Raw genomic sequence first — 20,830 nt, 5'->3', positions numbered from 1 at the left:
TTTCAACAAGCAATTCTCTGTATAGTTATTTATATTACAAAAGAGTATCACTACATAAAGAAAAAAGCTTGAGACTCTGAATTAAGATAAAATTGGTTGGAATGGAGCACCCTCAATGAAGCATGAAGAAGTCTATTGAAAACCTGACCTCTTAGGACTTGTAAAAGAAGGAAATATACCTGAAGAAAGTGGAGACGGAGGATCCGGGATTAAAATCCCATTTTGTAGATAAAAAGGGTATTCGGGAGATGATGGCGAAGGAGATAGAAAATTCATGTTACTATTCGGTGAAGACAATAAAAATTCAGAAGTTGGTGATCTAGGGCCATTTGTTTGTGAGGAAAGGAACCCATTCACAAGTTGGTTACTGTTGTTCACAAGGAAATTCGAATTGGTAGCAATCGGAGACATTGAAGGATTAGACACGTTTTCTTGTGTTGAAGGGAAACCATTCACAACTTGGTTATTGTCATTTGTTTGTGAGGCATGGAAACCATTCACAAGTTGGTTACTACCATTCATAGGATAATGATGTTCCTGGTATGGGATTATTGGTTGATATTGGACATCTAAATTGTTGACTACTTGTGGTTGATGAGGGAAAGGTTGAAACTGGCTACCTCTTGAATTGTCATATTTCATCATTGAATCTTGAAATTTTCTCATGAAAGCAGAAATTGGAGATTCGACAAGATTATTTTCTGAATTGTAAACAAAAGGAGGACCAGTAATTGGTTGTACAGGATGTCCCGACATTGAATTGTATGCACCCATTGGAGGAGGTGCAGGCACCGAATCCTGAACTGGGATTGGGGGCCTCACAATGGACAATGGTGGAGGTCGATTCTTCTGTAACCTTGTAACTTTAGCTTGAGATTTTGGTTGATTGGATTGTTTTCCAGTAATATTCTGAACAAAACTCTTGAATTCTTCTTGGGGAACTACATAAAAATCAGAGTCAGGATAAAGATGTCTACTGCTACTTATGATATCATTGCCAAAACTAATTGTTTGTTGAAAATAACCATTTCTTATGTTTTTCCCTATTTTGTTTAAACCCAAATTATCATTATGCTTTTTTGAATTTTCCATTTTTTGTAAATCCAAAAAAGTTACAGATTCAAAATCCTCCACTTAACAAATTAATAATAATACTCAAAAAACACAAAAACACAAATAATTTAACAAATAAACTCAAATAAAAAACTCAACCCCAAATTCAAATTCTAAATTTATGGTTGTTGATCACATTAACAATACCTAAAAAGAAAGAAGAAAAATATATCATTCTTCAGCATTCTGTTACCCAACTCACTAATCAAAGAACCTCTCAAAAATAAAAATAAAAATGTGTTTATGTATTGTTTAAAGCAAAGTGAGACGGGTGAGAAATGAGAAAAAAATTGAAACTTGACACAAGGGTCTATTGATGAGAGTTTGAAGGATATAACGGAAAAACTCAGAAAAGTGAGACGAGTGAAGAAGTAGAAAATCCAATAACACTTTATAGAATATTTTTGCTGAGTCAGCAATGTCAATGGGAAATGAATTGAGAGGGTATTTTAGGTAAAAATAATTTCGATATTACCAAAGTTTTTCAAATGAAAAAATGTCAATAATCATTGTAAATAAAAAAAGGTTGACAAACAATTATTTTATTTCTACTTTGAAAAAAAAAATTCTGTTAAAAAGTTAGGTGAAAAATATTATTATATATAGTAAAAAAATATTTAATGTGGTTTATAAAATTTCATGATTATTCATATTTTTATAAGAATATTTAATGTGGTTTACAATATATATATATATTGACTACAACACGATTGCTATATAATAAATTATTAAACGGGTCAAAAATATTTGGTATATTTTTTTATTTGTAAAAACACACGTACACAGACGTTTTGTTTGGTTTTTTTTTAATAAACATACATATTATATATTTTTATTTTATTTTATTTAGACTTTACAGTTTTTATTTTGTTAGAAAAAGAGGGTCAAAACCCATAGTTTTGTTTGTTGAATTAATTTTATTTCTGAACAAAAAAATTTGACCAAATTATTTAACTTTTTACTTCTATTAAATTCTTATAGTTTATTGGTAAACTCCTTCAATTAAGTTCTAGTGAGTGACTATTTGACCAAGGCAGGATCAGTGGTTGAATTCTTTTTAATGAACAAAAGTACGAAATAAATGAAAAGTTTTTAATAAATTCTATTAAATGTTGATCAATATTTTAAAATATTCTTGGGACATGGTTCATGAATTGAAAAGTACAAAATAATAATAAAATATACAATCTTTCAGAAAACTATACTAAGTGTTTCATATGTTGGGTTTAGCATGGGTTAGTGGAGTTTTTTTTCCACTATGTGAAAGTTGATTATATCCATTAGATTAAATAAGAAATAAATTCTTATCTTACTCTCTCAACACTATATTATTGTTTTACACTATCTTCCATCCTCTCTCTTTCATGTCCCCACACACCTATATCACAACCTGGGCCGGCCCTAGGCATAGGCCGGGAGTGCGACGGCCTACGGCCCTTGCCCGTAGGGGGCCCAAAAACATTTTTTATTGGAGGGTGTATATTTCAAAACTAAGTAAAAAGGTGGGGGTGCGTATAATAATTCGTATTAGCAGGCCCAAATCAGAATCCTTTTCTCGGCCCAACATGTAAAATCAGAATCCTTTTCTATGCCTTTCCTCGCGCGCCCTATTTTTTTTTTCACTTTGACCCCTGGTTCGGATTTAGTTTTCCGAAACGCATTGTCAATGTTTTCCAGATTCGTTCGGTTTTTAAAATCTGGAACGATCATTTTCCAGAATTTTTTCATTTTAATCTTTGAAATTCGTAAAATAACTGCACATAGGAATATAAAACAGAAATAAAAAGAACACAAAGATAAAATGAAGTCATTTTATTAATGTATGAATAATACATTACAAATGTTGAAGCTTTTTACATAAGAACCTAAAACTATTACTAATCTTATTATATAAGAACCTAAAACTATTTTCTTTATGTACCTTTGTTCTTTTTTTTTTCTAAGGCACTCGCAATGAAAACGATCCAAGGACTTTATAATCCGGAATAACTTCATGCATTCCGGACTATAAAATCTGAAAACCCTCAGAAACATTTTGGCCAGTGAAGTTTCACCAAAGGTTAGGTCGGTTAGTGGAGTTTGAATGCATTTTTTGACGGTTTTGAATATAGAATACATTTTATTTGACTGTAATTAAGACCTATGACTTATTTAAGGCTATAAAAATTCTTGGATCTTCAACATTTTCCTTCATTCTTCTGCACCTCCTTTCTTACATTTTCTTCAATTTTTTGAAGTTTTTTAGGTAGCTTTTAGGAGTGTTTGTGGTGTCATGGTCATTGTTGACCGCTCATACTACCCCTGCAATTGCATTGCAGGTTATGCGGGGGTCTATAACGGTCAACAGAGACCCTTGACATTAAAGAAAGACACATAATATTCGTAGCGTATGCGTCTGGATTTTATTTTCTGAAAACACTAAAATCTGGTTTGGAAAACGAAATCCGGACCAGGGGTATTATTGAAATTTTTGCAGGGCGCGTGAGAAGGCAGCATGGTGGGTAAAGTAAATCTCAAAAAAACGTGGAAAGGCCCAATAAAGAGGAAAAAAAAACATGGAAAGGCCCAATTATTAATAACACACCAACAAAAACTTTATAAATACATGCTTTAGTGAGGGAGACATATTAAAAATAAAATCGAGAGGAGAGTTCAGGGAATTATATTTGTCACAAGTCATATTTTAGTGGTTTCAAACATAGAATATAAATCAAACCAAAACTAGACTCATAAATGTAATATTGATATACAAAATAAGCAAATTTAATTGATATCTCGATGTTGAACCAATAATATTAGAGGCCAATGCATGTACTTTCAAAATCTATAAAAATATCAATAAATTCATTTTGCAATCTAGTCTAATTTAATATAAGACTTTCTAATAGTGTGAAATATATATAAATAAATCCTTTGAAAGGAGTATTATTTCTGATTTCATAAAATAAATTTTAATGCGTACACACTATTTTAATACGTACACACTCTCTTTTGTCTGATATATCATGAAAACATAAATAATTCCTAAAATGTCATTCCATTTATTGAAAATACATAAAACTGAAGGCTAGTCAATTCACTCAAATATGGTAAAAAAAAGTTGTAACTTTTCTTCTTATTTTCCTCAATTCATGTTAGCAGATAAAATCATCTAAAACAACCTTTCGAAGAAAAAGGAATATAAATGTTGAAGAAGTCCATAATATCTTTTATTGAAAAATCACTTGCCAAATAAGATCAATATTTAAAAATATATTCCATACTTAGTAAAGCAATATAAAATAAAATAAGACATTTTAACCAGAAATCCCCTTGTATATAGTTATTTATATCACAAAAGAGTATCCCTAAATAAAAAAATCTCATATGATGTTGTGAATTAAGATAAACTTGACTAGAATGGAGCAGCCTTAGTGAAGCATGATAAGGCTATTGATAATCAGGCCTCTTGGGACTTGTAGTATAAGGAAAAAGGTTTGAAGAAATTGGAGACGGAGGATCAGGTATTAAATGTGAATAGAAAGGGTATTCAGGTGATGAAGGTGATGAAAAAAGGCTTGGTGACAGTAAAGGTCTATGAGGTGATTGAGGGGATATATGATTCATGTTACTTTTTGGTGAAGTCAACATAAATTCAGAAGTTTGTGATAGAGGTTCCGTTTGTGAGGAAGAATATCCATTCACAAGCTGGTTGCTTATATTCATAGGCAAAGTTGAACTCGTAGCATTCAGAAACACTGAAGGATTAGACACATTTGTTTGTGTTGAAGGAAAACCATTCACAAGTTGGTTACTACCATTTGTTTGTGAAGAATGAAAACCATTAACAACTTGGTTACTACCATTCATAGGATACAAATGTTCCTGAGATTGAATTATTGGCTGATGTTGAACATTTATATTGTTGAATACTTTTGGTTGAGGAGGCCATAGTTGAAACTGGTTACCTCTTGAATTACCCAAGTTCAATGTTGGATCTTGAAAGTTTCTCATGAAAGAAGAAACTGGAGACTCAACAAGATTATTCTGTGAATTGTAAACAAGAGAAGGACGAGTAATAGGTTGCACATGATGTCCTAGCAGCGCATTGTATGGAGCTTGTGAAGGAGGTACTGGAGCCGGAACCTTAACCGAAATTGGTATCCTCACAGTGGACAATGGTGGAGGCCGAATCTTCTGCAACCTTGTGACATTTTCCTGATATTTTGGTGAGGAAGGGAAACCATTCACAAGTTGGTTATTGGTGTTAACATTAAAAGTTGGATTGGTAGCATGAAAAGACGTTGAAAGATTGGACACATTTGTTTGTGTTGAAGGGAAGCCTTTCACAAGTTGGTTACTGTAATTTGTTTGTGAGGAATGAATACCATTCACAAGTTGGCTACTATGATTGATAGGATAATAATGTTTTTGAGATTGAAATATTGGATGATTTTGAACATTTGTATTGTTCAAGGCTTGTGATTGAGGAGGGTAAGGTTGGAACTGGTTACCTCTTGAATTACCAATGTTCAGCGGCGTTGAGTCTTGAAAGTTTCTCATGGAAGTAGATACTGGAAACCCAGAAAGATTACTTTGTGAATTGTTAACAAGGAGAGGACCAGAAATAGGATGCACATGATGTCTTGGTACTGGAGGCGAAAACTGAACCGGAACTGGTTGCCTTGATGCATTTGATTCATTTCCTGTAATGTTCTTAATTAAACTCTTGAATTCATCTTTGTGAACCTCATAAAAGTTTGACTGACTAGTTGTACTATTGTTCGCAACATCAATAGTTTCTTGAAAATAAATCTTTCTTTTGTTCTTCCTTATTTCGTTTACACCCAACCTCTCATCATGCTTTTTCGAGTTTTTCATTTTTAGCAACCTAAAAAGTTACACAATCAAATTCCCCCAGTATACAAATTAAATTAACACCATCAAAATACAATAAACATTACCCATTACACAAATAGACTCAATTAAAAAACTAAACCACAAACCAAAATTATAAAATGAGAGATAAGGAAAAACATACCATCCTTGAGCATCATGTTCACTCAAGGAAACCGAAAGAGAAAATGCAAAAAAGATTACCCTTCCCTTGGAGAGTGGTTTGTTGTGCTAGGTCACATATGAACCTTGACACAAGAGTCTATTGATGAGACCTTGAAGGATATGAGAAAAAACTGAGAAAAAAGTAAGACTAATGTAGAGGTAGAAAACCCTGAGATTTTATAGGTTTTTCTGCCGAGTCAGCAATGACAAAAGGACATGAATTGGAAGGGAATTTAGGTCAAACAAATTTGATTTAACCAAGGTGTTCAAGTGTAAAGCGTGAACACTCATTGCAAATACAAAAGATGTTGATAAATAGTTTGTCTTTATAAAATATTAGGTTAAAATAATATTAGTTTAACAATAGTAAAGAAATTTTTTAAATTGTTTGTTAAAAGTTCATGATTAATCTTTTTCATTTTTTGTATGAAAACATAATTATTTATTTTTATTACTGCAGCATGATTAATATATAAATAAATTATAAAATTATTCAAAAAAATAAATAAATTACATGATAAATATATCACTTGCTTTTATCATATTTTAATGTTTTGTTTGTTTGTTTTTTTTTTTTTATATTTTTACTTCGGTCCACCTTTTTTTTAATGAGAGAAATGGTTGGAGAGGATCCAAATCTATAACTTCGGTACACCTTTTTTAAGGGGGGGTTTCGGTACGCCTTGTCCTCGACATTTTTTTTTTGAAAGGAACCTTGTCCTCGACATGTTATTAATAATTTTTTTGGTTAGGATTAATAAAATTTTATATTCAAAGAAGAAAAAAATACACATTTATAATTTTGTATCATACTAACTCGCAAAATTCAAGACTTTATCCCCTTAAAAAAAAATCAAAACTTTATACATTAACAATAAAAATAATCATAAAAATTTGAACTTTTCCCTTAAAGCATCAACACATGCATATAAAATTCGTAATTCTAACTCTAAACTTAGTTTCAAGAAAGTGTCCTTACCTTAGGTGCTTTTATTCCTAGAAACATGTATCCCCTCAAAATAGGTCACCACAAGGGAAATTGGAACTTCAAGAAAAAAAACCCTAACAAAGTGATAACAAAGGAAAATGGTTCAAACGCACGGAAGGGAATAATAGAGATTTGCAAGTGTTTTTGATTCACAAGAATAGAGAGTGAAGTGATGAGTGTGCGTTCAAGTGGGTTTAAATAGATCAGTGTGGCCAAAGAGAAAAGGGATGAGGTGTCATAGGCAATAAGAATAGAGAGGAGTTTTTTTTTTTTTTTTTTTTTTTACAAAAATGGAGAGGAGTTATCATGGTCAATAAAAATGAGACATTTAGGTGTGTAAAGAGGGAGCAAATAGAAAAGTGATAATAAGGTTTCTTGCCTAGTAAACATAAAAGATTCTTTGACTAAATAAAGATAAATCAGAATCAAATAACTTTCCTTTGTGAGCAAACAAAAGACATGAGAGAATCAAGAAGTTTCTTTATTTAGAATGTCTTACTTTTTGAATGAAGTCTTTCAAATTAGGAATTAAAATACTATGATGACATATTCTTGAAGAAGATCTTTACTAATGTTAGAGAGTGAAAATTATCCAACAAGAGTGTGACAAACTGTCAAAATGGGTTACTCATATGATCTTTACTAAAATTATTTAGGACTTTTTAGTGGGTCTTAAATAGTCCATTATCCATTAGGGCTAGTTTGTATGAGCCATGGGTAGCTCGTTTGACCAACATAACTAAAAATGCTAAAATAAAACAGTAAAATTTATTGTACCAAAAAAAAGAACAGTAAAATTTATGAATTACTAAAGTTTTACCTTTTTATAGTCACACACATATTTTATTTCATGAAATCGATTACAAAATAGTTCAAAGCATAGATAATAATAAAAAAAAAATTCCAGTTTTTAAGAAGGAAGATTGAGTTACTCCAAAATATTCATGTTCTTTTTCATTTTCTTTATTGTATTTTTTAATTATAATTTTTGTATGAATAAAAAGTAATGCTTATAATATTTTTTTTTATTTTTTGGAACTTTTTTTTTTATATTTTCAAAATTTGAAAAGAAATAAGGGACGGTTTGTTAACCCACGGTCAGTATAAGAAAAAGTCTAGGTAATATTTTTCGAGTACTTATTAAAATAGGGCATTTTGGCCCATCCTAGTAAAGCCCGGAGCTCGTTAGAGACATCCAAACATGGGTGGGGTAGTCCGTTTTGATACATCTATTGAGAAATAAGATGGAAATGAATCCATCCTTCTAGAACATTTTTCATGCGAGGAGTGAAAAAATGAGAAAAATCCAATTGTAGTCTGTTATAAAATCCTAGGTGTGATGAATAGCATAAATGAGAGGTGTGTGTCCAAATTTTTTAGTGACAAAGGGAAGTCCAAATGTTTTCTAACTCAACTATCCAAATTGCTATTTGCTCCTAAAAAAAAAAAATCAATACTTATCTATTACTTCCAATTCAATTACACACAATAAATCAATTTCACATAGATTACCCCCAAATAAATAACACTACTAGTAAAATGATTTTTTTTTTTTTTAAGGAAGTAAAATGAATTTTAACATCATGGTTTTGACTTCGGTCAAAATATACCTGAGGTTAAACGCAACGCGGTGGCAACTTCGTAATTATTCTGAAATTGACAACATGTTTTGACATCAGTGCATATAATAGCTGAAGGAAAAAAAACATAGTGGCAAATTCGTAATTATGATGAATTAGATTACACATATGGGGGCATAATGCTTGAAGGGAAAAACATCAATCTTTTACTTTTCCCTCTTCTATGAAAATACACAATCGCGTTTTCCTTCACAATACAACATACACCCTTTCCTTTGAGATCAATTTGGGTAAAGGATTTGTGTGTTATAGTTTTCGATTGTGGTAGTATGTTTGTGTTTTGGTGGAATGTGAAATGTGAATGACATACAACCCACCTTTAGTGACATCGGTTAGGACCCGATGTGAAATGTCAATTCCAACCGATGTGAGATGTCATTTATGTAGTAGTGTAAGTTTGTTTGACAACATAAAGGTTCAATCTTTTGGTTGGTTGAAAGCGAAGCACAAAAATCTTCTTTTGACTAATCCATTCAAAAGTTGACAAACCTAAAACAAGCCATACCTAGCCTATTTTGAATATAATAATGAGTGATACAAGGAGGGACCTCTAACCAAATGGTAAGATTAGGAACAATAAGACCAAAATTTGCTAAGGCATCTGCACAACAATTCCCTTCTCTGTAGATATGAGTTACCAAGAAGTTCATGTTACTGGTTATAAGAAGGCAATTGTTCCAGTGATTTCTTAAGCTCCAAGGAACCAGAGATTGGTTTTTGAAGGCATTGATCACCAAGGCAGAATCACACTCTCACCACAATGAACTCCAATTGTACTGAGCTGCTAATTCAATGGCCCTCCATTAGTGTTACACTTTATCCAATTGAGTATGGGAGGGTTCCAAACCACCTCAATGGTCTTAGGAGCCTTAGGAGGATGAAGAGATATGTTAAGCTTCTTGAGAATAGTGAAATCAGAGATAGATGAGGAAGCTACAACATTTGATAAGTTTCTAGAGAGAGAAACATTTGAGATAATGGAGGAAATAGAAGATTGCCAGTTAACAGTTTTGTCTCTAAATCTCATTTGGTTTCTTGCAAACCATAATGCATTGAGGATGTTGATAAGAGATGCAGTGATGGCTAGCTTGCATTGGGGATTCCAATTCATGTGATAGAGGGTCCATATGTCTTCCATGTTTTGGAACTGCAGTCTAAGATTCAAAATGGATGCAAACCATCTCCAAATGTTGATAGCATAAGCACATTGAAAAAAAAGATGGAATGATGTTTCAGATTGAGACTTGGAAAGAGATCACATGGAGGGAAGGGAGCAGCCTCTGGTAGCCAAATTCTCATCAGTTGGCAACTTGTCATGCACGAGTTTCCAGGGCAGTAATGATTTAGAGGGATGGATATCTTTAGACCAAATAGTTTTAGTCCAATTAAGCTTAGGGAAGTGGTTTCTCTTGAATTCAAAAGCATCTTTTAGGGATAGCATTCCAGAAGTATTATGTTTCCACACCAAACTATCAGTCTGTTTCTGCATAGGAAGGGTTACTTGATGCACAAGATTCCTTAGTGTGGGAAAAGTCTGAGTCAGATTAGGAGGCAGTTTCCAATGAAAATTTTCAATGTAATCACTAAAAGAATCTGGAATAGTTGCAATCATGTTTGTATTGACATTTAAGATTTGAAATAAAGTACCACCACACTAGTCATCATGCCAGAAGTTGATGTGCTTTCCATTGCCAATTAACCAAGTTGAATTATCTTTGATTACAGGGAGCTCATGTTTTATGGTACTCCAAAGTGAAGAGAAAATATGATGATTAATCCAATTAACACCTCTCAAAACTCTGCTCCTCAAAATAACTGCCCATTGCTTATTGGAATGAAGAGTATCCCAACAAAGATTCATATTAGTAGCTTCATTAAGACAAATCAGGGATATGAGATTCAAGTCTCCTTCATCATATGAAACACAAATCTTCTTCCAAGCAATAGTAACCATCTTCCTCTTTGTGATGTGACCATCTCTATGCAAGCTGAATGGCCAAGCATAAAAGGACATGGTATGAAGGAGCATTTGACTATACCACAACTTTCACTAGTTGGACTCTTCCTGCAATGGAAAGAAGGTAAGCTTTCCAATTGGCTAGCTTCAATTTGACTTTGTCTGCAATGGGCTGAAAGTATATTTTCTTTGGCCTACCTTTGAAAATTGGGGCCCCAAATAGTTGAAATGTAAAGACCCTATAGAAAAACCAAGGAGGTTAACAATATGATCCAACCTTTTTGCCTGATTCCACCATCAAAAATAGAGGATTTCCAGATGTTCATTATTTATCCGAGCAGTTAGCATAAGTTGTGAATAAATCTTGTAAAGCTTCTAAACCTGCCATTTTTCCCTTTACAATAAACCATAATAAATATCTTCATAAAAGCAGTGTGAGGGAATATTAGTGTTTCTGGAGGCTTTAATGAGATCAAGCTTACCTTCATTAACAAGTCTTTTGATTCCTCTGCTTAAAACCTCTTCTGTAATACAAAACAATGTTAGGGAGGATGCTTATCTGCAGCAGAAGTAACCTTCTTGAGAGCCATTGATGCAAACTGAAACCTTTGCTTATCTGATATAATGTTAGGGAGGATGCTTGCATGTCTGTCAACTGGAACTTTAGATATGACTTTGAATTTGAAATTTTCAAGTGCTATTGGTCTGAACTGGTCTAATGTATCTGCATTAGAGTTCTTTGGAATCAAAATGAGGGAGTTAGCATTATAATTTGGAAGCAACCACTCAGTTTGAATGAATTCTTGAACAACATCAATGACATTTTTTTGAACAATCTGCCAGTATGTGTGAAAAAAAACAGGCTCCAAAGCCATCAGGGCCAGGGGCCCCATCACCATTCAAACTAAACACTGTAGCTTTGATCTCTTCACAAGATGGAATCATGGTGATCAACTTTCTGGTATAATCATCAATGAGATTACGGATGACTTCTTCTACAAGTAAACAGTCCTGCAAAACAAAGTTAGTAGAAAATAAATGCTTATAATAGTTAAATATGTGATTAGAAATTCTTTGAGGATCTGTGATGAGCTCCTCATCATTTATGAGGGAGGAAATAACTTTGGTTTTTTTTTTTTTTTTTTTTTTTTTTTTTTTTTTCATTCTATGGAAAAAAAAAACTAGCGTTTCTATCACCATTCACATGCCAGTTCACCTTAGCTTTCTCCTTCCGGAATATTTCTTGTTTATTGAGAGCTTGATCAAGGTCAATTTGGGAAAGTTTTTCAGAGTTTAGTAAAGAATCTGAGTGGGCAGAGATATTGATTTGATTTTGAATGTCAACTAGCCTGGTTTTTGCATCATCAACATAAGAATGTATGTTACCAAACACATCCTTATTCCATTGCTTGAGTTTACCTTTGAGGATTTTGAGTTTAGAGTTAAGTATATACATAGGGCAGCCAATAATGTCAACATTCCAACTATCAGAGATGAGTTGCTTACGGTCTTTGTGAAGAGTCCACATTTTTAAGAATTTGCAGGATGAAGCAAATTTGTGATTATCAATCTAAAAATCTAACAGGAGAGGGTAATGGTCAGATCTTGTTTTGGTTAGGGTGGAACAAGATATAGAGGAGCAAAAGTTAATCATTTTCTGATTAGCTATTACTATATCTAACCTTCTTTTGGTATGCCATCTGCCTGACCTGCCATTGTCCCAGGTGAATTTTGCTCCTCTAGTGGGAAGATGAATGAGGTCATTTGAGTCAGACTAAAAAACAAAGTCTTCAATAGGTGTCTTGCAGGGTTGAAGCTGCCACTGTGCTCATGGGAACCCATAATAGCATTAAAGTCTCCAATCAAGGTTCAAGTGGGCGGTGATATTGGTCCCCTCGGATTAGTCGATTCTTGATCGGATACCGAGTTTTAAAAAAAAAAAAAAGTAGATTGCATGGTGTTGAGCTTGTTCCAAAGGTTTCTTCTGGTGATATGATTGGTAGAAACATAAATTTCAGTGAAATAAGGAGTAATTTACATGGAGATTAAAGGAAGTTTGTTGGTTATCTAGGTCAATGATATTACGGTTAAGGTCAAGAGTGCAAATACACCATAGATTAGGTAAAATATTTTCTCTTTCATTGAAGAAAAAAATCTTGAATCCTAATCTATGCAACCACGAAGGAGGGAAGTTAACAAAATCCATCCATAGTTCAACAATAACAATAATAATAATAATAATAACAACAACAATAACAATAATAATAATATAAAAAGCTTATTATTATTATTTTTTTTTTTTGTAAAAAACAAAATTTTTTATTTTATGTAGCTTCACGTTGAACATTTTTTTTTTTTATATTTTATTTTTATTTTATCTTTTTCTCACTCAACCTAATAAGAGTTACATTCTATTACATGTTCATATTGCCCTAATGTGTCAGGATAAAAATAAAGGGTAAATCGGCAAATACCAAAAAGTGTATGTTCGAACAATTGTAGTAGTTAAAAATCAAATTAATTTATGTAAAATTTCTACGATGATTATTTAAGTTAGTGAGTGTCAAAATATCTTTTTTAACTTATAACAAATGAGTTTGAAATAAATTCTACTATTATTAAGTAAATTTCCAAAAATTTTTTTTTTTATAAATACAGAAGTTTTTTTCTTTTAAAAAATCTATAATTTTTTTTTACGTGAACCAGGAGAGAGGACAGACATCAATGAGATATAACGACATGCCAACTAGGTTGGCACTATGATGAACTCCTATTCTATACCGCCAATCTCAAATTTTATTAAAAAAAAACGGGGGGAAATTACAAGAGGGGGGACTAGGCCAAAACCCTCGGAAAAAAACATAAAACAGACAAAAGAGCCAAAATAATAGCCTTCTACGGAAACCGAGGTGAACCACACCGGTCCGCATAAATATTCTGCTGAAATTCTGATGGACTTCAATAGAAATGCATTGATGAGAGACATGATCAATAACATTCACCTCATCTCTCCAAAGAGCCCATAAGTTTGGTAACAAATGACCTCTATCATTTAGACTAGTAAATCTAATATCATACCAAGACCAAGAAGGAACAAGTGAGAAACTAATCATAGGTTCAACCAAGAAAATAAAGACAGGTTTAACATAAAGATTTTTCAAGGCAACTTTAGTGTCCGAGTTACCAAAACCACGAACATTCCAGTACATAACTATCATTGATCAGAGGTGGAATTATCACCCGTAGAGCGGGTTTTGTAAGGCTTACCGATAGTCGTCTTTTTAAGGTGCTTCTTCTGCTTTCTTGTTAACATAGGAATAAAAGGGACTTCCGCAGCTTTTTGATCATACTCCTTAACTCTACGCCATAATTCCAGGTCATGCTGAATTCTAGCGCTACTGTGGCCTCTGTTACAACGTGTAGAACTGTACCATCCTGAATGCTAATATCATGTTCAACGTCACCATTAAGAGACCCATCAGAAGGATCCGTCAAAAACAAAGGCATAGCTGGACTAGGCATGTGGTCAGCTGCCATGTCAAGAGGGATGGAAGCATTTGCATCCTTGGATGCAGCTACTGCTATATTATCTTCATCAAGCATAATATCAATGTCATCACCAACATCATCATCATCATCATAATCTTCACCATGTTCAACAGAGAAAACAAGATGTGCCGGAAGAGTTTGAACTTCATTGTTTCTATTAGCCAGCAGAGGAGTTGTCTCGGATGAAAGTTGTACATTTGCATGTTCTGCTAGTTCCAAGACAGGTATAGCAAGCCGAGGTAAATTACCTTGAGGAATTGGTTCTAAAAAATCTGGCAAAATTGTTGGTAGTGGGACCTGTTGCTTCGCTATGGGGGACAGTTTCATGGGAGGTGGCAGCTGATGGCTGCGGATCATCAGCTGTTGTATTATCATTGGGGATGGCATCCGTTGGTAGGGGAACAACAATGTGTGTCGCTGTAGAGGGGGCAGCCACTGGTGGGGGAACAACCTGAATGTAACGTAGGGTTCCTGAGGAAGAAGTGTCATTCCCAACACATGTTGGAGCTTTTGCATCAGTAACCTGTTTCTTCCCACGGTCAGGGACATTGGCAGTATCAGGATTCAACCTCTTACAATTCATTTCATTATGTCCAATGACATAACGGTGGTGGCAATACAAAGGACATCTTTCATATTGCACCTCGACGTTAAAAGAAAAGCCCTCCCGTTCAACAAGGATTTCATCATAAACCCTCTTCGATAAATCAATGTCCAAAAGGATGCGTGTATAGTGTCCGAAGGCTCTATTACGTGTCGGTCCATCAATAGATACAGGGGTACCCATGGCGCTTTCAATTTCTTTCAATGTTCTCTTGCGCCAATATTTCTGAGGCAACGCGACAAGTCTGATCCATAATGATGCATGTGTTTTTGTATGAGAATAGTGATTAAAATCCTTCGTCCATTGGGAAAAGCGAAAGAGTCCCGGTTGTAGTGAAATTGTACCCGCCGCCCAAATCAGACTAAAGTCATCCGGATGTTCAAATAAAAAATCGTAGAAATCGCGACCAAGAGAAACCATTTTCCATGGATGGACCATCTTCCAAATTTTGCCAAGGTTAGAAGCTAAATCTCGAGTGGTGTATGGTTTGTCGCCTTTAGACAGTGTTAGCCTTCCACGTAGTGCAAACTAACATTCATCATGGAAAATTCGTATGGAAAGGGAATCACCTTTGATACAAGGAACTGGATAAGGAGGTTCTTCCGCCGGAGGGGAGTGGAAACCCCTTACTGCCGCCATAAAGGATTTTGGTGGGGATTTGATCAATTGTGCAGCCGTGACAGAAGTAGAGGCTACTGGCGTAGGAGCAATCCGTACCGGAATTGACGGCAGAGAGGCCGGTGATGTTAATTCTGCCTGCCAATCGAACGGCATGGCAGAGAATCGTGAAGCAACAATCAAAGAAAAGATGAAGGAAACAATACAGAAGAGGAGGGAGCAATCGCAAACCCTATTTAGTATTAATGAATCCACGTGAATACACAACACCACCGTTTGGGAATTAACAAACGTGATGAGAAAATAAATTGGTGGATTCCAATTGAGTGGCAACGTAAAGTAAAAAGAATCACAGTGAATTTCTTTGAAGAAACCACCACCAATAATCAAGAATGGCGGCTAGGAAAAAACCCTAGCAGAGCCCATCTAATTTTTAAATCTATAACAGATGGCCCTAGAGTACATTGAAATTAATTACATTTGAAGTGTTAACTCAGTGGTAACCTTGTAAACTTAAGGTGTTAAATTTGAAAGCCTTTGACAACAGTCTTAAACTGACCATTAGTTCCAATTATTTATTAGCAGAACCAATTGTAAGACTGGTTGGAAAAAACTGTCTAAAATAATTTTTAAATTAGTTTTATATTGTTTTCACAAACTCTTCAAGATAATTTACTTGAGTAACATATATGTTATATGAAAGGAATTTGGCTGTATTTTATCTTTTGTTAATTAAACACTGATATTTACTAATGTTTTTTTTTAAGGAAAACAGTTAGTAATTAATTGTTATGTTAGTTTTTTTCTCCTTTGTTCGAGTTTGAAATCAGGACCTCCAATTGCTATTCCCTTAACTGAAATCAGTTGAACTAACTAAACCCCTGATATTTAAACTATTAGTGCTTAAACTGCTTATCAAACAAGATTGTTGAAACATTGATGCATTTCTTTTTTACAAAAATGTGAAGCATTGTCAATATAATTGCTTTTACATGACCTTATAAAAATGTGAAGCATTGAATATCCAAACAAGATTGTTGAAACATTGATGCATTTATTTTTTACAAAAATGTCAAGCATTGTTAATATAATTGCTTTTACATGACCTTATAAAAAGGTAAAAAAAAAAAAAACTTTCACTGTTTTTAGTAAAATACTAAATTCATCCTCCAATTTATTTGTAAAATCTACTATTTTACTAAAAAAAAATGAGGATCTACGTTGGGAACTTTTTTTTTAATTGCATTTTAAAACCCTTGTTAATATACCTCAAAATACCACAAGAAAATTGCAAGATACATCAAAAATAATTTATAATATTTTTAAATGAAAAGGATGCGATCATCATTTTACCAAATCAATATAAAAATGATGATAAAGTGAAGTATGAATATTTTTTTTTCTTCCAATAAAGCCAAGAGAAAGGTTAGGCATCCGGGAAAATATGAAGTATGAATGAATAAAGATAGGTTGATACCCTTAATATGTACACCCCTTTGTACCACTTTGAAAAATTTCAGTTAACCAAATATATGGTCTGTGTGACCACATTTTTTCAGTTGCGTGACCACATCTAGAAGTTTGAAAAATATGGTCACGCAACTAAAATGCGCGTGACCACTATTTTTTAACTTAGTTAACCAAATAAATTTTGGACAAATTGTGGTCATGCATCTAAAAAATGTGGTCACACAGACCATATATTTGGTTAACTAAAATTTTTCGGAGTGGTACAAATGAGTGTACACATTAAAGGTGTCAACCTATCCTTGCTGATTATGAATAGATGTTTTTGTGAAAGAGATTTCTTAAAAGTAAAATTGAGAGGGGAGCTCAGGGAATTACATTACCAAAGGCCATGTTACTGGTTTCAAACAAAGAATAGAAATCTAACCAAAACAAATCTTCAAAAACTTATAACTAAACTCAGAAATTTAATACTAGTATAAAAAATAAGCAAATTTAATCGATATCTCAATTTTGAACCAATAATGCAATAGGTAAACCATGCATTTTGAAAATCTATAAATATGTTGGTAGATTCAATTTGAAAAATCTAGATATTCCAATTTAATTTAAGACTTTCTAAGCGTGCACAATATACATAAAGGAATCGTCTAAAAATAGTACAATCCTTGCTTTCATAAAATGATTGTTAGTACCTGCACACTTTTTGTCTACTATATAAGAAAAACGTAAATTTGTCAACAAAAAAAGAAAAAAAGAAAAACGTAAATAATTCCAAAAGAAGGCCAGTCAATTGACTCAAATTTGCTACAAAAGTTATAATTTTTCTTATTCTTTTCCACAATTCATGTTAGCAAACAAAATCATCCAAAATAAGGATAAGTACATAATATATTCGATTGAGAAATCACTTGCCACATAAAATCAATATTAAAAACTAATTCCATACATAGTAAAGAAATATAACAATAAAAGAAGACATCATGACAAGAAATCCCCTTGTCTTTATTTATTTATATTACAAAATCGTATCCCTACATGAGAGTGTGAATAAGATAAATTTTGCAAGAATGGAGCACCCTTAATGAAGCATGACCAGGCTATTGATAATCTAGCCTCTTAGGACTTGTAGTAGAAGGAAAAAGGCTTGAAGAAAGTGGAGACGGGGGGTCAGGAACTAAATGTGAATATAAAGGGTATTCAGGTGATGGAGGCGAAGAAAAAAGGCTTGGTGATAGTAGATGCCTATAAGGTGACTGGGGGGATAGGAAATTCATGTTATTTTCTGGTGAAGGCAATATAAATTCAAAAGTTGGTGATAGGGGGTCATTTGTTTGTGAGGAAGAAAAATCAATCACAAGTTGGTTATTGTCGTTCATAGAGAGAGTTGGATTGGTAGCATTCAGAGACACTGAAGGATTAGACATATTTATTTGTGTTGAAGGGAAACCATTCACAACTTGGTTACTACCATTCAGAGGATCGTAATATTCATGAGATTGAATTATTGGCTGATATTGAGCATTTATGTTGTTGAATACTTGTGGTTGAGCAGGGTAAAGTTGAAACGGGTTAACTCTTGAATCATCAAAGTTCATTATTGGGTCTTGAAAGTTTCTCATGAAAGCTGACAATGGAGACTCAATGAGATTATTTGGTGAGTTATAAACATTAGGAGGACTATTAACAGATTGCACATGATTTCTTAGAAGTGTATTGTTTGGAGCTTGTGAAGGAGGTAGTGGTGTCGAAACCACGACTGGAATTGATGGCCTTACAATGGACAATGGCGGAGGCCGAACCTTTTGCAACCTTGTAAGCTTTTCCCGAGACTTTGGTATGTAAGGGAACCCATTCACAAGTTGGTTATTGTTGTTAACATTAAAAGTTTGATTGGTACAATTAAGAGACATTGAAGGATTAGCCACATTTGTTTGTAATGAAGGGAAACCATTGAGAAGTTGGGTATTAGCATTTGTTTGTGAGGAATTGGAACCATTCACAAATTGGTTGCTACCATTAATAGGATAATAATGTTCTTGAGATGTAATTATTGGATTATATTGAACATTTATATTGTTGAAGACTTGTGATTGATTAGGGTAAGATTGAAACTGATTACCTCCTGAATTACCAATGTTTAGCGGCAATAAGTCTTGAGAGTTTCTCATCGAAGCAGATATTGGAAACTCAACAAGATTACTCCGTGGATTGTCAACAAGAGGATTACCAGTAATAGGCTGCACAGGATGTACTGGAATTGCATTGTATTGCGCCTGTGAGGGAGGGGTTGGAGCCGAAACCTGAACTGGATCTGGTGGCCTTAATGCATTTGATTTATTTCCCGTAATGTGCTGAACAAAACTCTTGAATTCATCTTCGTGAACCTCATAATGATCTGAATGAGGATAGAGATATTTACCGTTAGGTATAATATCGTTTCCATCAGATGTTTGTTGAAAGGAAATCTTTCTTTTGTTCTTCCTTGTTTGGTTTACACCCAAACTCCCATTATGCTTTTGAGAGTTATCCATTCCTTGCAACCTTAGAATTTACACAATCAAAACCCCCACTTTTCAAAAAATTGTTACTCGCAAAAAGTACAAAACACCACCAATTTGAAGGATAAAACAAAAAAGTGAGAAAAGTGAGATGAGTGAAAAAGTCGAACACCTTATGACATTTTATAGGATTTTTTTTTGTCGAGTCAGCAATGGCAAAAGGAGATGAATTTGAAGGGTATTTTAGGTAAGACAACTTCGATTTAACTAAGATGTTCACGTGTAAAGCGTGAACACTTATTTTAAATGAAAAATATGTTGACAAACAATATTATTAATCTTCTGATAATATGGTTGGAAAATAGTTTGTCTATTTAAAATTAAATATTAGGTTGAAATAAAATATTAAGTTGATAATATGGTTGACAAATATTTATGTTTTTGTTTGCCCCTAGGTTTTTGCTCCTGGTGTGGTGCCCCTGGTTTTGGTGTTCTGCTTGATTGTTTTTGCTCCATTGTATCATTTGTGCCCTCCCTGAAAGAGCTTGTGGTTTTGTCTAATTTTTAATAATATTTTAGTTGTTTAAAAGAAATTGAAATAATATTATGTTCCACACAGTAATCAAATATTTAATGTGGTTTGTTCAAAGTTCACGGTTAATCTTTTTTTATGAGAACATTTTTATACTATATATATATATATAGACTAAATCATGATTAATATATAAGTAAATTATTTAATTCATCCAAAAATGTATTATATGATAAATATATAATTGAATTTTTCTAAATAAAAAAATTATTATATTTTTTTATAATTATTAAGTTATTTTTTTTGTCGGTAAACTCCTTCCATTAAGTTCTAGATAGTGAGTATTTGACCAAGGCCAAAGTAGAGGTTGAATTCACTTTAATGAAAAAAAATATAATATAAATGACAAATATTCCTTCTATTTTTTTTAAAATTTTATTACGATAAATAAATTTAGAAGTACACAATAAAAATAAAATATACAATCTTTAATACAGTGATATTAAGAAAATTTACCTTTTCGTTGACTACTCTTTTTTTTTAATTCCTTAATTTTATGATTCATGAATTGAGAAATGTAAATTAAAAATTAACCTCTCAAAAATAAATTAAAAATAAAATATACAACTTTTAGTATAGCGGTTTTCTAACTAGCAACAGTTTTTCCTACAAAAGAAAACAGCTACATTTTTAATGAATTTTTATAATTTTTTGTTTCTTTAAAGGTTTTCTAGAACCTTTCAATCATTGTCCTCGTGAGCTTAGCTAAGTTGACAGGGACAATGCATAATATACGCAAGGTTCGGGGTTCGAATTTCGGC

The 20,830-nt window shown here is 33.1% G+C and overlaps 2 protein-coding genes across 2 annotated transcripts; both read right to left on the bottom strand.

Annotated features, from left to right (window-relative positions):
- Positions 1-132: 132 nt before the first annotated feature.
- Positions 133-1,092, bottom strand: LOC25492159 (protein HAIKU1). Its single transcript, XM_013600227.1, has one exon. The coding sequence runs from the start codon at positions 1,090-1,092 to the stop codon at positions 133-135; it is 960 nt and encodes a 319-aa protein (XP_013455681.1).
- Positions 1,093-4,542: 3,450 nt separating this feature from the next.
- LOC25492158 (protein HAIKU1) lies at positions 4,543-5,973 on the bottom strand. The gene has a single exon (XM_013600226.1). It carries the CDS (start codon positions 5,971-5,973, stop codon positions 4,543-4,545), a length of 1,431 nt encoding a protein of 476 aa, XP_013455680.1.
- Positions 5,974-20,830: the final 14,857 nt, after the last annotated feature.

Source organism: Medicago truncatula, chromosome 4, assembly GCF_003473485.1.
Source record: "Medicago truncatula cultivar Jemalong A17 chromosome 4, MtrunA17r5.0-ANR, whole genome shotgun sequence".
Classification (NCBI taxonomy): domain Eukaryota; kingdom Viridiplantae; phylum Streptophyta; class Magnoliopsida; order Fabales; family Fabaceae; genus Medicago; species Medicago truncatula.
This window is presented reverse-complemented; position numbering and strand designations above follow the sequence as displayed.

Coding starts and splice junctions, on each gene's coding strand:
- LOC25492159 (XM_013600227.1), bottom strand. CDS start 1,092: ATGGAAAATTCAAAAAAGCATAATGATAATTTGGGTTTAAACAAAATA.
- LOC25492158 (XM_013600226.1), bottom strand. CDS start 5,973: ATGAAAAACTCGAAAAAGCATGATGAGAGGTTGGGTGTAAACGAAATA.